The sequence below is a fragment of the Erinaceus europaeus genome, chromosome 12 (assembly GCF_950295315.1).
Source record: "Erinaceus europaeus chromosome 12, mEriEur2.1, whole genome shotgun sequence".
Classification (NCBI taxonomy): Eukaryota; Metazoa; Chordata; class Mammalia; order Eulipotyphla; family Erinaceidae; genus Erinaceus; species Erinaceus europaeus.
The window spans coordinates 54,831,884-54,850,629 of record NC_080173.1 but is presented as its reverse complement, the minus strand read 5'-3'; the positions used below and the strand labels follow the sequence as shown (position 1 = coordinate 54,850,629).

The following is an 18,746-nucleotide window of genomic DNA, read 5'->3' as shown; positions in this document are numbered from 1 at the left end:
TTCTCTTGGTTTGTTTCAGCAGAGAACAATTGGCTTGGAATTTCAAGAAAGAAGTGCAGCAGGGGAAAACATTCTTTAAGACAAAGTTGCTCATGCTCCCTTACAGTCGCATCCTAGCAGCCTAACAGTCTCCTTCAGACATCCAGAGTCTCCCATGGACCCCTACCCCTGAGTCCTTACCTAGTATAACCAGAAGTGGGACTGTGTGCAGCTCCAAGGAGCACTCTATCTCTAGCCCAGTGCCTTCCACCTGAGTTGTCTGGTTTGACTGTGCTGGATAGAAGGTTCTCTAGCCGCATTTTCCTAGTTGAGCATCCATCACCACCTTCCCATATATACTTAGGTCTCTGGGACTGGAAGTCTCACTAGTCCTCCCCAAGCCCCCACCCCCAAACACACACACAACACTACTTACTGCCCTATTACCCAAGGCCAAAGCTTCCTCTGGAGAGTCCACAAAAACAAAGTTCTCACCTAGAACTTCAGCCTCCCCTTCCCATATCATCTGGGGGATGGGTAGGGTGAGCAGTGAAGGAAGAAGGCACATTTGAACCTGTGTTGAAACCTCAAGCATGGCAGAACTGACATCCTCAAAATACAATCTCTCCCATCATTTGGCACCTTCCCATTTAATTTGATTTTTATGCCTATACAGAAATCTGACGTGTTCCCCAAATGTTCCTAAGCTCAGAGCCCAGTCGTACCAAAAGACACTCCAAAGAAAGCCTTTAAAAAAAAAAAAAAGACAGCTTTTGAGCCCTCTGGTTCTCCAGTTTTAAAGGGTCCCCAAATGGCCTTACCAGCTCTTGTGAAGGGTGTGGGGAGCGTGAGTGAGGCCTGGCTAGGAGGACCCCAGTCTAGCACCCTGGTCCTTTCACCTTCAGGAGGCTCCCCACCCAGCTCCCCAATTCCAGTTGCTCCCCGTTGGGACTCCCAGGGGGAAAGCTCAAGGGGCAGCCCTGGCGCCACATTGTATGGAGCACCCAACTGCACACCCTATGGCAGCACCTCTGGCCCAAGCTGGCCTGGGGGGCTGGGGAGGCCGAGCTGGGGAGGGGGGAGATATGCGGTGGACTTTTCCTTGCACTTCCCTCCTCCTCCCCCGCTGGGTTCCAACTCCCAAACTGGGGGCCGGGCCAGGCAGCTCTGATTGGCTAGGGGCCGGGCCTCCGGCTCCCCTTCTGCAAAGGCCAGGGTTCCTCCCCACTCTCCTTCGGGATGGTATAAAAAGGGCCCTGGCCGGGCGTCTGAGCAGACGGGAGTTTCTCCTCGGGGTCAGAGCAGGAGGCACGCGGACTGAGAGGCCACGCATGAGCGGACGCTAACCCCCATCCCAGCCGCAAAGAGTCTACATGTCTAGGGTCTAGACATGTTCAGCTTTGTGGACCTCCGGCTCCTGCTCCTCTTAGCGGCCACCGCCCTCCTGACGCACGGCCAAGAGGAGGGCCAAGAAGACAGTAAGTCCCAAACTTTGGGGATACCCTTGCTGCACTGCGCTCGGCCCCAGGCCGACTTAAACTGAGACTCGGGATGCTGGGGGGGGGGGGGCGGGGGAGCAGGGGGGTAGAAAGGAGATGATGTGGTTCTTCCTGGGTGACCAGAGGGAAAGGGAGAGGGAGTGCATCCTGTGGGTAGGGCGCGGGGGTGGGGGGGTGCAGATGAGGAACGGGAGGGACATCTGGAGCGCGGTGTTTGGAGGATCTGGAGGGAGTCTCGGTCGCGCGCTGTGGATTCCGGCGAGGGGTGGGGGGCTGGGTGCGAAGTGGAGGAGAAACACGTCGAAAGTGGGATGGGGGCGCCAAACGGGGAATTTGGAGTCCAAGATGTAAAAGCAATCAAGAGGGCTGTGGGATGATTCATAAGGAAAGATTGCTTGCCCTCTCTGCAGGCGAGACAGTGAAACCAGGGCCGTGGGGGTGCTGAGCTGAGGGGGAGGGGGCGCGGGGAGTGGGCGGGTTGGAGCATGAGAAACTTTGGCAAGGACTTGGCTGGGCGGGGTTCTGGCGTCCTCTTCTGGTCAACTCTTAGCACTGCGCCTGCCCTCCAGCACTTCCCAGCGCAGGAGCTGGAGCAGGAAGACTGGGGCAATCTCCTGTCGTGGACCCCCCTTTTAGACTCAGAAAATAAAGCTGGGGATATAATAGCCCCCAGTCTCGAAAAGACGTATCCAGTGGGGTGCGGAAGGGGGGAGCGGCTCCACCCCACTTTAATTACTTAGTATAGCCTGCCACCTAGTGGCAGTCTGATAGACGATCGCGCCATGGACTGGTGGTTCTCGACTAAGGAGGTAGACGCACTGGCTGGCTTTAGGAACTGAGCACATCCCGGAGATAGAACTTTCTTAATGTGCGGGAGATTAGAGGGTGTCTTACTTCTGAGGTTCCTCTCACGTCTCAGAGCCGGACTCCACCCAGTAGGTCCCTTCCCATCCTCCTAGCCCTGCCCACACCATCCTACCTGCCAGTGGAAAGGGGCGCAATGGGGGCTGGGCTTGCAATCTCTCCTCCCCCTTCGGTCTCCGCCCAGACCACTCCCCACAAGCCTGCCCTCCAGACCCGGCCCCGCCTTTTCTCTCCTCCCACCCCGCCCCCTACCCCCACCCAATGGCATTTTATTTCACTTGGCTTTACCACCAATGGGCTGAGGTTAGAATTGGAAGCTACTGAGTCCTAAAGCTTTGTTTAAATTCCTGAGAACTGGAAAGAGTTATAGCCGCCTTGGCCGGGCGCCTCGGCTCTGTCATTGGCGTTGATGAGGAGCAGATGAGCTTTAAGGATTTGGGGAAGGAGGGGGAGGAAGAGGCGGGAAATGGAAAATCTAAATGTGCCTTTAAGGCAGAGAAGGGCGGGGATATAGTGGGGGTCTCTCGGGGAGGTGGGGGACTCGGGCGCGGCTGACAGCCCCCCTCTCCCCTTCTTGCCCCAGTCCCTCCAGTCACCTGCATACAGAACGGCCTCAGGTACCAAGACCGAGACGTATGGAAACCCGAACCCTGCCGGATCTGTGTCTGCGACAACGGCAAAGTCTTGTGCGATGATGTGATCTGCGATGATACCAAGAAATGCCCTGGCGCCAAGGTCCCCCCGGACGAGTGCTGCCCCGTCTGCCCCGACGGCGAGGGTACACTGGGGCCTGGGGTGGGGAGGGCGGCGCTCCTTGGCGTGCAGGGAGCTCTGCACCCAGAGCAGCCCGGCCTCTAATGCTCACCTCTTATCTCGCCAGCGACACCTACGGACCAGGAAACCACAGGAGTCGAGGTAAAGCTCTGACCGCGACTTCTGCTACCCCTCGTGTGACTCCTCACGCCCACGGCTCCTCTAACTAGCTTCTTTTGTTTCTTCTCTCCCCCAACCCCACAGGGACCCAAAGGAGACACTGGCCCCCGAGGCCCAAGGGTAAGGCTGTCCTCTTTGAGTAGATGGGGGCTGAGGTGGGCGTGGCTCCCGGCTTGTGTTCATTCTGCTGTACCTTCTCCTCCAGGGACCCGCAGGCAGCCCTGGCCGTGATGGTATCCCTGGACAGCCTGGACTCCCTGGCCCCCCTGGCCCCCCAGGACCTCCTGGACCCCCTGGCCTTGGAGGAGTAAGTGGAGGGTCCAGACACTTATGGAAGGCCTGGAGTGATCCCCTCATTTTGGGGGGCAGGTGACACACTTTATATTTCCAAATAATGTCCAAATTATAGAAGAGTTGTAAGAATAGTGGAAAGAACACTCGTACAGCCCCTCACAGTCTCTGTATATCCATCTAAACCATGTAAGAAGTTGCTAATACTATGTCCTTTGGTTCCTCAGTGCTTTATAGTGTGTGCTTCCTAAGTTCTAGTGGGCTGAGGTTAAAGTTTTCTTAAGAAAACATTCATGGCCCAAGCACAATGATCACATTTACGGAATTTGACATTCATACAATACTGAGATCCAACATACACTCCAGAGTCAAGTGAATCAGTGTTCTCAGAATGTCCTGTATAGCATACCCCCCTACCCCCCATGATCCAGGATTCAATAAAGGATCATGAGTTGTGTTTAATTGCCATGTCTCTCTAATTTCCTTGACTTTGAAACTGTCAGATTTCCCTTAATTTTATAACACTGAAAAAAATTATGTAGAGGCTCATTCTCTAGACTGTCCCTCCTTCGATTTCAGTCTGTCAGATATATCCAGTTCAGATTCAGACAATGTATTTGTGGCAGGAATATCTCTGAAGCGACAATGTCATTAATGCAACACCTCAGAGGCACACAGTGTCACTTAGTCCCACGATCAGTGATATAGCCTTTGAGTTCACTGTCCTGACAGTGTTTTTTGATACACTCATTCTTACTTTTGTTTTTGTTTTGTTTTTCTAGAACTTTGCTCCCCAGATGTCTTACGGCTATGATGAGAAATCAACTGGAGGAATGTCCGTGCCTGGCCCTATGGTGAGCCACCAGGGGGAGGTAGAGACAACAGAAGAGGATTCTATGGGGATCCAGACAAGATGAGCCAGAGTTGGTTTATATAAATATGACAAAGATGACTTTGAAGGTCAAGACCACCTTCGGATCTTAGAGTCCACAGGGGATGCTGGATCACTGGGTGACCACAATGGAAACCCAAGGGAGACAGCGAGACTGCCGCTATGCAGCTTTTCCCTGCAGATGCCCTCATTCTGAACTCCTTCCCTGCCCCTTCTCTAGGGTCCTTCTGGTCCTCGTGGTCTTCCTGGTCCCCCTGGTTCACCTGTAAGTATCTTCAGGGTATCTTCAGCTTTGGGCTTTTGGAGAGAAGGCTGGGATGAGGGCAGGGCAAGTACTCAGCGTTCTCTTTTCAGGATGCAAAAGGAAGGCTCTCCTAAACCCAACTTTGTCTCCTTGTCCTCCAGGGTCCCCAAGGTTTCCAAGGCCCCCCTGGTGAGCCTGGCGAGCCTGGAGCTTCAGTAAGTGTTCCCCATCTTGTACTCTACAAGTATATATCTGCTCAACATACATGTGGTTTCTCCTGTTGAAGGACCTCCATCCTTCTAATGCATCTTCTCCTTTTTCCTTTATCTGGATGATTCTAACCTCCTCTCTTCTTGTCTCTTCCAGGGTCCCATGGGTCCCCGTGGTCTCCCTGGCCCCCCTGGAAAGAATGGAGATGATGTAAGTAACCTGGGCAGTAAACTGCCCTCTAACCGCCACCATCATCATTACCAAAATCCCTGTAATGTCCTTCTCCCTACTTCCACCCCCTTTTATCTGGGGGAAGATATTACTCAAAGAAAGGAGGGTAGGTGCCCTCTGACACATGAAACTGCATTTTTATAATGGCCTTCACCTTTCTAGGATCTTCCCCCTTTCCCCAATAAGGGTGACTATCCAACCCCCACTCCCACATCATCTCAGAGCAATCTCCACCTCCATCCCATAGTACAGAAACCACCTTAGGCCTAATCAGTCTGAATGCCTTAGGTATGCCCTCCATATGGGGCAGTTAAAATGCTGTGCTGTGAGAGAAATAAGTAGAAAATCCTTCAGAGGGACCCCAAATTCATTAAATAAGGGTTTCAGTCTAGATTTAAACTTATCTGCAGAAATAAGGTGTTGAGCCCCTAAACCTGGCTTCCCATGATTCCATGAAGATACACACACACACACACACACACACTTTTCTAGTCAGGGGGTACAGGTCCAATGACTCTCTTTTCCTCTCAGGGTGAAGCTGGAAAGCCTGGTCGCCCTGGTGAGCGTGGCCCTCCTGGACCTCAGGTGAGCAGCAATATGTGGCCAGCACAAAGGTCTCCATTGCATTTGACCTTCATTTAGGAGCTACATCTGCTACGGAGTTTCTAACGGCTCTGACTTTGTCCTCTGTTTCTTTTTTCTCCAGGGTGCTCGGGGATTGCCCGGAACAGCTGGTCTCCCTGGAATGAAGGGACACAGAGTGAGTCATTAAGCTCCCAGAGTCCCCACATCCCACACTCTGGCCTGATCCCCCCAAGGATCCTTGTGTGCTCTATGACGAGTGACAGCTCCAGAAGTCCTAAGAGCTGGGGAATTGACAGTCTAAGAAACTTCTATCCACAGGGAAAGGAGTCTCAGTAGAGGGACTGGGTAAAATCCTCAGTTGGGACTTAGTCTAGCTCCAAAAGGGGAGGGAATGACAATGGTGACTACCTGAGTCTCCATCAAAGGTGTGGGGGTGTAGGGGATCCAGGTGCCCTGCCCCATTTGGGGAATCTCACGCGGTCTTTCTTCCTCTCTTAGGGCTTCAGTGGTTTGGATGGTGCCAAGGGAGATTCTGGTCCTGCTGGTCCCAAGGTAAGAGGCTGCTGGAATACTGTTCTACCCCTCCACCCCAGTTCCACCATGAACAGAGCCTTAATGCTGCTCTCTACCCTCTAGGGTGAGCCTGGTAGCCCTGGTGAAAATGGAGCTCCTGGTCAAATGGTGAGTACTTGCAGTTCTACTTGGAGGAGAGGGAGCAGGAAGAGGCTGTGTCCTACTGTGTCACCTCTGACATCTCTTTGTCCTGTTTTCAGGGTCCCCGTGGTCTGCCTGGTGAGAGAGGTCGCCCTGGAGCCACTGGCCCTGCTGTAAGTGTCCTGTCCCTGTGAGGGTTCCCTAGTCCCTGGCCTGCGCCTGTGGATGTGACTGAAGCTTCTGGTCTCTCTGTAGGGTGCTCGCGGAAATGATGGTGCTACTGGTGCTGCTGGACCCCCTGTGAGTGCACACTGTCTGGGCTGGGTGGGGCGTGGGGGCCTCTGATACCTGTCAGGCTGAGGTGGTCTGAACCCCAGGACACCACTGCTACCTTCCTCTGGCTAATGTCTGTTTCATTCACAGGGTCCCACTGGCCCCGCTGGTCCCCCTGGATTCCCTGGTGCTGTTGGTGCTAAGGTAAGAGTACTCCCTCCCCTGAGCACAACTCCCTCAGGCTCAGGGTGGGCTTTTCTGACCCTCAAAACCTGAAGGCAGCAGGCAAGACACCCAATCCCCAACAGCTTTGCCTCGGATCCCTCCTTTGGTTTTGAGACCCCGGTTCTTGGTCTGCTTTCCTTGCTCCCCACCTGTGACTCCATCTTAACCCCTCACAGGTCCAGGGTGGTCCCTGACTTGTCCTTTCTTCCCACCCAGGGTGAAGCTGGTCCCCAAGGAGCCCGAGGCTCTGAAGGTCCCCAGGGTGTGCGTGGTGAGCCTGGCCCCCCTGGCCCTGCTGGTGCTGCTGGTCCTGCTGTAAGTGTCCCCTTCTCCACACCCCGAGCCACTTCCCAGCTTGGATGCTTGGCCTAGCACTCACCATTCTCTCTCTGTGCCACAGGGAAACCCTGGTGCTGATGGTCAGCCTGGTGCTAAGGGTGCCAACGTAAGTATCCTTGCCTAGTAAGAGCTGCTCCCTTGCCCCCCCCACTCCAGCCCCTGTCCCTGCCCTCCACATCAGACCTCACCTATTCTGTCTCCCACAGGGCGCTCCTGGTATTGCTGGTGCTCCTGGCTTCCCTGGTGCTCGAGGTCCCTCTGGACCCCAGGGCCCCAGCGGCCCCCCTGGTCCCAAGGGTAACAGTGTAAGTACCGCTCTCTCACTTTGCCCTGTGCATGAGCCCCAGGCCACTCAGCCATGGCCTCTCACTCATCCTTTCCTCTCCCACACAGGGTGAACCTGGTGCCCCCGGCAACAAAGGAGATACTGGTGCCAAGGGAGAGCCCGTAAGTGCCCCTGGATTCTCAAGTCTGAGCTCCTCAGGAGGGTGAATGGGCCTATGGGGAAGACAGAGCCCCTGACCACAGGCCACACCCTCCTGTCTGCCCACTCCAGGGCCCCGCTGGTGTTCAAGGCCCCCCTGGCCCTGCTGGAGAAGAAGGAAAGCGAGGAGCCCGTGGAGAGCCCGGCCCCACTGGCTTGCCCGGACCCCCTGGCGAGCGTGTAAGTGCTCCCTCCTGCACCCCCAGGGCTGCCTATGCCTGCGTGTCTAAGCTCACAGGCTTCTTCTCCTCCTGCAGGGTGGACCTGGTAGCCGTGGTTTCCCTGGTTCAGATGGTGCTGCAGGCCCCAAGGTAACTCTTATGCCAGGTTCCCTGGGCGTGCTCTTCCTCCTCCTACCACTCAGCCACTAGTGCCCCCAGCAGTGGCTGCAGACCTGTGTGTGTACCACACCTTGACCTTCTTACCATCACCAGTGCCTCTCATAGGCCCTCACCCCATTCCACCCCATACCATGCTACACACCCACTCATCAGAAGACGCCACTTCTCTTAAGTAGCCTAGACTTGAAACTGACTGTTCCTGTGACACCCCCTCCTCCCCAACCAGGGTCCCGCTGGTGAACGTGGCTCCCCTGGCCCCGCTGGTCCCAAAGGCTCTCCTGGTGAAGCTGGCCGTCCTGGTGAAGCTGGTCTGCCTGGTGCCAAGGTGAGGCCCCGGCCCTCTGCAGCCTGGCCCTGATCTTGAGTGTGTCCTAGTGGGGCCTGGGGGAGGCACTCTGAAGCAGGGCCATGGAGTGCCCCTACCCTGGACTCTTATCTCCCCCTCCCTCTCACACCTTTCTGCCTCCCCTTTAGGGTCTGACTGGAAGCCCTGGTAGCCCTGGTCCTGATGGCAAAACTGGCCCCCCTGTAAGTATCACTGCCTAGGACCCCCTTCCCACTCTCCAGGCCACCCAACCTCAATCCTCACCTCTGTCTTTGCTCCTTCTTTCTACAGGGTCCCGCTGGTCAAGATGGTCGCCCTGGCCCCCCCGGCCCTCCTGGTGCCCGTGGTCAGGCTGGTGTGATGGGATTCCCTGGACCTAAAGGTGCTGCTGTGAGTATTCAAAGCCAGGGACAGACATGCCAAAGGAGTCAGTCCTGGGCCCTGCCAGTGAATGGTTGTGTGACCTCAGGCCACTTGCTGCTCATTTCTGGGCCTCAGACTCCCTGATGATGAAATGAGAGACCACTGTTTTATCCCAGGAAATAAGTAGTATGTTAGTGCCACCCCAACACATGGACATGCATGATGATGGGTGTTTTACATGAAAATCATCCCCATGTTTTGGTATACATAAAGATAGAAGCCCTTCGCCTCTGAGGTGACTGCAGAAAGAGGTTCCCAGTGGAGAGAGGAGGCCAGAAGGGCTGTGTGGTCCCAGTGAGATTGGAGCACCCCAGATCAGAGATGGCAGAGACTTGGATAAGAAAGCCCTGGAGTTTCCAGTTTCCTCTTCTGCACCCCTCAACCCAGACCCTCTATCCTCACAGGGAGAGCCTGGCAAAGCTGGAGAACGAGGTGTCCCCGGACCCCCTGGTGCAGTTGTAAGTATCTCACACCACAACCCATCACCCAGGAGTTGGGAGCACCTAGTACCAGGTACCCACCTCATCACCCTGTGTTCTTTGTCCTCTCCCACAGGGTCCTGCTGGCAAAGATGGAGAGGCTGGAGCTCAGGGACCCCCTGGCCCGGCTGTAAGTGGCCCTGATAGGGCAGCCTGAGGAGGGGTGCTGTAGAGAGAAGGGAGGCCCTCCCTCTCCCTTGTCTTCTCTGTGATCACAGCATTTTCTCCCTGCCAGGGCCCTGCTGGTGAGAGAGGTGAACAAGGCCCCGCTGGCTCCCCTGGATTCCAGGTGAGGCCTCAGGCTGTCAGCAGGGCAGGAGGTGGAGTGTGGGGGAACACCCCTTTGTCCTCCTCCAGATTCTAAATCCTTGCTGTCCCCATTTCTTACCCACAGGGTCTCCCTGGCCCTGCTGGTCCTCCTGGTGAAGCAGGCAAGCCCGGTGAACAGGTAAGAAGCAACAGAGACCTGAGAAGTGTGTGGGGGGGGGGAAGTAAGGGTCCCAGGGGGGAACTAACCCCCCTAGTTAATCAGACAGCCATCAGCCAGAAGTGTAGAAATTAAACACTGAAAAGAACTTTCCATCCTAGAAGGAGCTGCCCCTGTGTGGGTATGAGCTCAGAGCTGGTGTGCTGGCGTGCTCTTACTGCCCTCCAAGATATTTGGGCAGAGGGGTCTTTGACACAATCCAGAAAGAGTCCCTATTCTGTGCTAAGCAGGGGTGGTGGCTCGTCACAGAGCCTGAGGGCCAGTGGGGAGGACCATACCACATTGCACTCACTGTATGCCTTATGTCCCCCTCCTCCACAGGGTGCTCCTGGAGACCTTGGTGCCCCTGGCCCCTCTGGAGCAAGAGTAAGTCAAGCCTCCTGCTGTCCCATGGAGTGGCCCAGGCTCGGCCCATCATCTGCGGAGCAGCCATCATGTGCCCTGTCCTTCCCTTCTAGGGCGAGAGAGGTTTCCCCGGAGAGCGTGGTGTGCAAGGCCCCCCTGGTCCTGCTGGTCCCCGAGGATCCAACGGTGCTCCTGGCAATGATGGTGCTAAGGTGAGGCAGCTGGGGAGGCCTCACCCCTCCTACTGCAGGGATGCCTGGCTGTGACCAGAGCCACCTTCCTGTAGGGTGGGGGGTATGGCGGCTAGATTGGGGTGAGGTCCACATGCAGCTGCATGTTCCTGGCTGTGAGTCTTTACTCTCCAAGAGGGGCTTGGAGCTAAGAGCCACTCCTGGGACCCCTGGCCTCACTCTTGTCATCTTGGTTGCCATGCAGGGTGATGCTGGTGCTCCTGGAGCCCCCGGAAGCCAGGGTGCCCCAGGTCTGCAAGGAATGCCTGGTGAACGAGGTGCAGCTGGTCTTCCTGGCCCTAAGGGTGACAGAGTAAGTCAATCCCCTCCCCTGAGCACTGTGGCTTCCATCTCTCTCTCTCTGCTGGGTATCTCAGCCTTTTTCTCTCCTCCTTAGAGTCTCCCCTTCCTTTCCTTAGTCTTCCCTTCTTCCCATCTGGCCTCTTTGTGGTCCAGCACCCTCTCCCCCTGAGTCACTATGGCAACCAGAGGAGCAGTGGCTACTGAACAGAGTCCCTTAGTCATCCTCTCACACTAGGCAAAGGCCTCATAACGTGTTCCCCGAGACCCTCTAGGCATGCATCTATCCCCTTGAAAAGTCTTAGTCCTTGTGACAGGTAGAAAGACAGGAGAAAACTGGGGAACGATCCCCTAAAACAATGATGTCACTGTTGGTTGTCTCCTGGTCCCACACCGGTAGTCTCAGACTTTCCCACTTCTTTAGGGCGATGCTGGCCCCAAAGGTGCTGATGGTTCTCCTGGTAAAGATGGCGTGCGTGGTTTGACCGGCCCCATTGGTCCTCCTGGCCCTGCTGGTGCCCCCGGTGACAAGGTGAGGTGGCTGTCTCTCTGCCTTCTTCCGTAGCACACCTTCCCCAGCAAGCCCTAATGTGACTGTATGGGCACATGGGGCCTTTCATCCCTGGAAAGCTGGGGGCAGGAAAGGGGGGTCATTTGCCCCAAGTGGGCCCCTGAGCCTGAGCTCTTGTCCCTCCCTTGCAGGGTGAGAGTGGTCCTAGCGGCCCTGCTGGTCCCACTGGAGCTCGCGGTGCCCCCGTAAGTATAAAAGACTCTACTAACTCCCCAGACTTGCCCTTTCCTCTTTTCATGCCTATGCCCCCTCTTCCTGTGCCTCCTCCTCATCACCCGCACCTCTTTGGGCTCTGGGCATGTTCGATCCATGTTCCACCCACCCTCCATGGCAGAGCATCTCTCCAACTTACCTCCTGTACTTCTAGGGAGACCGTGGTGAGCCTGGTCCCCCTGGCCCTGCTGGCTTTGCTGGACCCCCTGTGAGTACCAAACCCTCATGGTCACCTGGGGAGCTGGGACGGGAAGTTTGGGTGGCTGAGGAGAGTGGGGAGGGCATTATCCCCATGCAGGTGACATCCTGCCCCAGGGATTACTGCTTCTCCTCCCCTAGCCCTGTGGCATCTCCTCTCCTTCGCTCAATGTGCCTCCTCCCCTTCCAGGGTGCTGATGGCCAACCTGGTGCTAAAGGCGAACCTGGTGATGCTGGTGCTAAAGGCGATAGTGGTCCCCCTGGCCCCGCTGGCCCAACTGGACCCCCTGGCCCCATTGTGAGTATCTCACCTGGTAGGCCCTGAGCTGCCTGCAGGCCTGGCCCCAGGAGTCAGTTTCTAGGCCTGGCCTAGCTTTGACACCAATGTGGTCTTCTACAGGGTAACGTTGGTGCTCCTGGACCCAAAGGTGCTCGAGGCGCTGCTGGCCCCCCTGTGAGTGTCTTGGTTTTGTCCCTCCTGAGGTGGGGGTGGCTGGGGTGAGGTGACTATCCTCCTCTGACCACTTTTTTGTCCTCCTCTGCAGGGTGCTACTGGTTTCCCTGGTGCTGCTGGCCGAGTTGGTCCCCCTGGCCCCTCTGTAAGTATCTGCAGAGCTTCTACTCTGGGGGAGGGAGTGGGGCATAGGCTAAGAGGTTGGGGTGGTGTTCTAGAAGCCACACTACACTCTGACAACCCCTCTTCTCCCCACCTAGGGAAATGCTGGACCCCCTGGCCCTCCTGGTCCCGTTGGCAAAGAAGGTGGCAAAGGTCCCCGTGGTGAGACTGGCCCTGCTGGTCGTCCCGGTGAAGCTGGCCCCCCTGGTCCTCCCGGCCCCGCTGGCGAGAAAGGCTCTCCTGGTGCTGACGGTCCTGCTGTAAGTGAGCATTCCACTGGGGTGCAGAGCAGAGGTGTTGCTGCTTGCCTCTGTGGGGTGACTCACCCCCATCTGTCTGCCTCCCACAGGGCTCTCCTGGTACCCCTGGGCCTCAGGGTATTGCTGGACAGCGTGGTGTGGTCGGCCTGCCCGGTCAGCGAGGAGAAAGAGGTTTCCCTGGTCTTCCTGGCCCCTCTGTGAGTATCTCTTTACCTTGGGGTCAGGGGGAAAGAGGACCAGGAAGAGCCATGACAGATACAGGATGGGGATAGTGAAGCCAGCAAGGGCAAACGGGGCAGGTGATCTGAAGGCTCTTACACCCTGCCCCCCTTCCCCTGACCTGACTCTTTCTCCTCCCACAGGGTGAACCCGGCAAACAAGGTCCTTCTGGAGCAAGTGGTGAGCGTGGCCCCCCTGGTCCCATGGGCCCCCCTGGATTGGCTGGACCCCCTGGCGAGTCTGGACGTGAAGTGAGCAAGCCCCAGCCACTCATCAGTGCCTTAAAGATGGTGTATCGTCTTTGCCTTCACTTCCCTGTACCCCCACTCTAACCTGTCCCCCTCTCCCTCTGTAGGGATCCCCTGGTGCTGAAGGCTCCCCTGGACGAGATGGTTCTCCTGGCCCCAAGGTAAGGTAGCTGCATTTCAGAGCCAGAGCCCTGCCTGCTGCTCCCCTGCGAGACTATCTGGGGCTGACTGGACCCCTCCTCTCCCCACCCAGGGTGACCGTGGTGAGACCGGCCCTGCTGGACCCCCTGGTGCCCCTGGTGCTCCTGGTGCCCCTGGCCCTGTCGGCCCTGCTGGCAAGAGTGGTGATCGTGGTGAGACTGTAAGTCACTGGGCTTGGGAATCCTGCTTCCTGCAGGCCAGGGGTTCTGGGCCTGCCCAAGGGCCTGTGGGTGAACTGTCTCCATGCAGATTGGAGGAGGAAGTGGGGTCTGCTTGATGTCCAAGGCTCAGCCCCAAGGCCCCACTCCAGATAATACCCAGTCTCCCTGACTTAATAGGATTTGTTCCCAAATACTTGCCCAAGCCCACCTGAAGACCAGGAGAGAACAACAGGGTGGGAAAGGTGTGGGGGGAAAGGGGATCTGGCACCCGTGTGGTCTCAGCCTGAAGCTCCAGAAACTGGTCCCCATCTGACACTGTCTCTGCTTCCCAGGGTCCTGCTGGTCCTGCTGGTCCCATCGGCCCTGCTGGTGCCCGTGGTCCTGCTGTAAGTATCCTCCTGGTCTTCTTGTCTGCAGAACCCTGGTCCAGACATAGGCTGTATCCACTCAACACTGATGGAGCTCCCACCTGACAACCTGTCCCCTCTTCTCTTCTAGGGACCCCAAGGTCCTCGTGGTGACAAGGGTGAGACAGGTGAACAGGGCGACAGAGGCATGAAGGGTCACCGTGGCTTCTCCGGTCTCCAGGGTCCCCCTGGTCCTCCTGTGAGTACACTGAGCCCCTTCCAGTCCCCAGCTGCTGTCATTTTCCCATCCCCTGTTGTATGATGGTGGGGGGATACTGTGACTCAGATTCCCCCACTGCATGGTCATTCTCACTCCTCTCTAATGGGGAAGGTAGTCTGAAGATTTATGGCAATTTCCAGGGAGATTTTGAGGGGTGCACAAAGAGGGACTTTGTGAGAAGCATCAGCCTGTGGCTTACCCAGGGCTGGATTTCCAAAATAATAAGGGTCAGACTGTGGGCCACATTCACCCCCACACTAAGTCTGAATTGCCTTTGTTTCTGTCCTTCAGGGCTCTCCTGGTGAACAAGGTCCCTCTGGAGCTTCTGGTCCCGCTGGTCCTCGTGTAAGTCCAGCCTTCTATCTGTTGCCTCTTCTTGGGTCCCAAGCCCAGACTGACTTCAGGGCCCTTGGCTAGAGACACAGGTGCCCCTCACAGGTGCCCTCTCTGGTGTAGGCTCCAGTGGCAGGCACTGTGAGAAGGGAAGGAGAGGCCCCAGCAATTCTACCTAGGCTGCGTCCTCCCCCCTCCAATGCTTCTTCCTCCCACAAAACATTTCCAGGCTCTGGAGAATGAGCCTCTGGAAGCCATGAAGCCAGAGTACCCCCTGCCCCCTAAGTGGAGGAGGGGGTGGAGGGGAGGGGCTCTCCACTAGTTGAGTGGAATTATGGTTTCTGGCCGGTTTCTTCCAACCAACCTTCTCCCCACAGGGTCCCCCTGGCTCTGCTGGTGCTGCTGGCAAAGATGGACTCAATGGTCTACCCGGCCCCATTGGCCCCCCTGGTCCTCGTGGTCGCACTGGCGATGCTGGTCCTGTTGTACGTAGCCCCCAGCTTGTTTGCCTATGGCCTTCCAGCCCTGAGAGCATTTGAACCCTCAGTAATGCTCTCTCCCTCCCTCTCTACACAGGGTCCCCCTGGCCCTCCTGGCCCTCCTGGTCCTCCTGGTCCCCCCAGCGGTGGCTTCGACTTGAACTTCCTGCCCCAGCCACCCCAGGAGAAGGCTCATGATGGTGGCCGCTACTACCGGGCTGATGATGCCAATGTGGTCCGTGACCGAGACCTCGAGGTGGACACCACCCTCAAGAGCCTGAGCCAACAGATTGAGAGCATCCGGAGCCCCGAAGGCAGCCGCAAGAACCCTGCCCGCACCTGCCGTGACCTCAAGATGTGCCATTCTGACTGGAAGAGCGGTGAGGACCTGCTTCTGGCCCTTGGCCCCCACACTCCGGCCACCCCACCACCTTCACCTTCCCTGATTCCATTTTGCCTGGCCCCACTGCAGGAGAATACTGGATCGACCCCAACCAAGGCTGCAGCCTGGATGCCATCAAGGTCTTCTGCAACATGGAGACAGGACAGACCTGCGTGTACCCCACTCAGCCCAAAGTTCCCCGGAAGAATTGGTATATCAGCTCAAACCCCAAGGACTTGAGACACGTCTGGTTTGGCGAGAGCATGGCCGATGGATCACAGGTGTGTGAACTGGACCCAGCAGCCAGTCCCAAGAGAACGGCAGGCCTAGGGGACCTACGGGTGAACGGCAGGTCCCTCTGAGGGGACCTAAGGGTGAATCCTGGGGCAGTGAGATCTCTGCTACATGGGATGCACAGATAATTCTGGGATGCAGGACTCCTGGGGCCTAGAGGTGATGTCTCCTCTTGTCATGGGGATTTAACAGGGTGCTCTCAGAGGTGCTCCAGGGGATGAGGCAGGCTTAGAGGCTCCAACAGGGCCCTGACTCCTCTTTCCCCATGCCCACCACCTCACAGTTGACGTATGGCAGTGAGGGCTCCGACCCTGCGGATGTGGCCATCCAGTTGACCTTCCTGCGCCTGATGTCCACCGAGGCCTCCCAGAACATCACCTACCACTGCAAGAACAGCGTGGCCTACATGGACCAGCAGACTGGCAACCTCAAGAAGGCCCTGCTCCTCCAGGGCTCCAACGAGATCGAGATCCGGGCCGAGGGCAACAGCCGCTTTACCTACAGCGTCACTTATGACGGCTGCACGGTGAGTCCTGGGGCAGGGTAGGGGGTTTCCACACACTGGGTGGAGCTTTGGTCTTTCTGTTGGGCCTTAATTTCCCTTCTCCCCATTGCTTCCACTGATCACACCCCTCTCCCATTGTTTCCCCTCACCCCAGAGTCACACTGGAGCCTGGGGCAAGACAGTGATCGAATACAAAACCACCAAGACCTCCCGTTTGCCCATCATCGATGTGGCGCCCATGGACGTTGGCGCCCCAGACCAAGAATTCGGCTTCGACATTAGCCCTGTCTGCTTCCTGTAAACTCCCTCCGCCCCAATCTGGCTCCCTCCCACCCACCCCACTTTCCTCTGACCCTGGAAACAGACAAACAACCTAAACTGGTTCCCCCCTCAAAAAAAAAAAAAAGTCAAAAAATGGGAGACAATTTCACACGGACTTTGGGAATTTTTTCTTCCTTTGCGTTCATCTCTCAACCTTAGTTTTTATCTTTGACCAACCAAACATGACCAAAAAAAAAAACCAAAATTGCATTCAACCTTACAGAAAAAAAAAGAGGAAAAAAAAAAAAGAATAAATAAATAACTTTTTAAAAAAGGAAGCTTGGTCCACTTGCTTGAAGACCCGTGTGGGGGTAAATCCCTTTCTGCCTGTTGGACTTATGAGATCCCAACGTTGCCCTTTCTGCTCCTTTCTCTGCCCCTCCTTGCTGGGGGCCTCCTTTCACTGCTCCTCAAATCTTAAATCTCCCCCCCAAAAAACACAGGGAACTGCATTGTCTGCCCAGCAACCAAAAGCAATGCTGAAACACCCAAGAAGCCCCCACACTCCCAGCCTGGTCCCCTTAGCCAGCCCCTCCAGACCCTGGGGAGACCTGAGGTTCTCAAGCTGCCAAAGAAGCCTTACCATCTGGTGTCCCCATGGCCTCTGCAATATGCCCCTCTTTATTCTCTGGGGGGGTGCATGCCAGGGGCCACCGCTGACCCCTCTCTAGGGTTTGGAGCAAGTCAGAGTGGAGACACCACATCCAGGACCTAGAACACGTGTCAGTCCTGCTCAGCAGGGCCCATGGGGAGCTCGCTCCGTTTCTTATGTAACTGTGTTGCTGAAAGACTACCTCGTTCTTGTCTTCATGTGTCACCAGGGCAACTGTGTGAGGGTGGGGATGGGGCAGGGGAGGGGGAATGGGTTCCCCTTTTATATCAAAGGTGCTAACATCTGTCATGGGGTGGGGTGGGGAGGGAATTACTGGTGCTATGGAAGATGCGCCCCACCTCCCCAAGCCAACAAATGTTCCTTTCTGTTCAAAGTCTTTTTTTATTCTTTTTTTTTTTTCCTCCCTCGTGGATGGGGGACTCATGTGAATTTTCTAAAGGTGCTATTTAACATGGGGGGGGAGAGTTGGGGGTTGCAGACAGCGCCTCCACTCTCTCCACCTGCCTCACAGCCTCTTTCTTCTCAGGCCTCTCTTCACCCACCCCCACCACTGAACCTCTCTCCTCCTCTTCAGCTGCACCCCATCTGCCTCTCTCTCAGTCCTGCGTCTCCTCTCTCTCACCAGGTTTCCAAGCACAATTCCCCAAAGCACAAAGCAGTTTTTCCCTCTCGGGGTGGGAGGAAGCAAGAGACTCTGTACCTATTGTGTGTGTGTGTATAATAATTTGAGATGTTTTTAATTATTTTGATTGCTGGAATAAAGCATGTGGAAATGACCCAAACAGATCTGCAGTGGCCTCCTAATTTCCTTCCCTGGAGCTGAGGGGAGGGGAGGTTTGGAGGGTATGGAGGGGCCTTTCTTGCTAGGGGGCTGGCTGGGTGGTGGGTTCTCTTTTCCTCCTTTACCTTCTCATTTAGTACCCTCTTCACCCCTCCCCATCCTCTTGCCTTACTGCTGCCTTCACTCTCTTATATTTCTATCCCTTGCAATTCTCCCTGCCTGTCTTGCAAACACTACAATGCCATATAGGCCATATACACAACATACACACACACACACACACATACACACATGCCCGGGTGCCTACCATCACACCCACCCTCCCATCAAAGCTGCCCTCTCTACTGCGATGGATACCCAGAAGGGTCCTGGATTATGGGAGGGGGATATTTCTCAGGGTGATGGGAAGGGAGCAGGACTGGTGCAGAGCAGCCTGAGCAAGACCTCTTCCTGAGAATGTTCTTGCCTCTGAGCTGCTTCAAAGGAGCAACATGGGGTACAATGGGAGAAGGAGTTTTCTGAACCTACCCTGAAGGCCTAGAGAGAGGCCAGAAAACCACTTCCAACTAATTATTCCAGGGGGTGGTGGGAGACAGCCAGCCTCAAGAGAGACCCCACTCCCCACATACACACACCCAGGGTCTCGGAGAAGAAAGTTAAAGTACCTACAGCTGTGATTCAACAGGTACTGAGTCTTTGGCCTTCTGAACACTCGGAATAAAAGACCTCCTGAATGTGAAGCCTGAATAGGTCATTTCACCCAGCCCCAGACCCCTCCCCATTCCTATCATTAGAAAAAAAAGGGGGGTGGAGAGGGTGGTAGTTAGCCTCATGGTTATGCGGAGACTCATGCATGAAACTCAGTCCCAGTTCAAGTCCCACCCCCACCCCACTACCATAAACCAGAGCTGAGAAGTGCTCTGATATAAAAATAAAATAAAGGAGTCAGGCGGTAGTGCAGCAGGTAAAGCACTGGTGGCACAAAGCCCAAGGACCGGCAGAAGGATCCTGGTTCAAGCCCCCAGTTCCCCACCTGCAGGGGAGTCGCTTCACAAGCGGCGAAGCAGGTCTGCAGGTGTCTTAACTTTCTC

At 56.0% G+C, this 18,746-nt stretch overlaps 1 protein-coding gene across 2 annotated transcripts; it reads left to right on the top strand.

Moving 5' to 3' along the window:
* Window positions 1–1,244: 1,244 nt before the first annotated feature.
* Window positions 1,245–17,656, top strand: COL1A1 (collagen type I alpha 1 chain). 2 transcript variants are annotated; one of them, XM_007525609.3, is made up of 51 exons: window positions 1,245–1,457; window positions 2,926–3,120; window positions 3,223–3,257; window positions 3,360–3,395; window positions 3,481–3,582; window positions 4,349–4,420; window positions 4,679–4,723; window positions 4,864–4,917; window positions 5,069–5,122; window positions 5,675–5,728; window positions 5,850–5,903; window positions 6,227–6,280; window positions 6,365–6,409; window positions 6,502–6,555; window positions 6,638–6,682; window positions 6,806–6,859; window positions 7,097–7,195; window positions 7,281–7,325; window positions 7,426–7,524; window positions 7,613–7,666; window positions 7,776–7,883; window positions 7,961–8,014; window positions 8,271–8,369; window positions 8,519–8,572; window positions 8,661–8,759; window positions 9,197–9,250; window positions 9,348–9,401; window positions 9,507–9,560; window positions 9,666–9,719; window positions 10,080–10,124; window positions 10,217–10,315; window positions 10,539–10,646; window positions 11,058–11,165; window positions 11,336–11,389; window positions 11,572–11,625; window positions 11,806–11,913; window positions 12,016–12,069; window positions 12,161–12,214; window positions 12,330–12,491; window positions 12,581–12,688; window positions 12,854–12,961; window positions 13,066–13,119; window positions 13,212–13,319; window positions 13,653–13,706; window positions 13,819–13,926; window positions 14,239–14,292; window positions 14,658–14,765; window positions 14,857–15,139; window positions 15,232–15,422; window positions 15,719–15,961; window positions 16,095–17,656. In XM_007525609.3, the coding sequence occupies exons 1-51, from the start codon at window positions 1,370–1,372 to the stop codon at window positions 16,239–16,241; spliced, it is 4,380 nt and encodes a 1,459-aa protein (XP_007525671.1). In that variant the 5' UTR covers window positions 1,245–1,369; the 3' UTR covers window positions 16,242–17,656. The 2 variants fall into 2 exon arrangements, with proteins under 2 accessions (XP_007525671.1, XP_060059677.1); XM_060203694.1 differs by lacking the exons at window positions 7,776–7,883; window positions 7,961–8,014; window positions 8,271–8,369; ... (2 more) ...; window positions 9,197–9,250; window positions 9,348–9,401.
* Window positions 17,657–18,746: the final 1,090 nt, after the last annotated feature.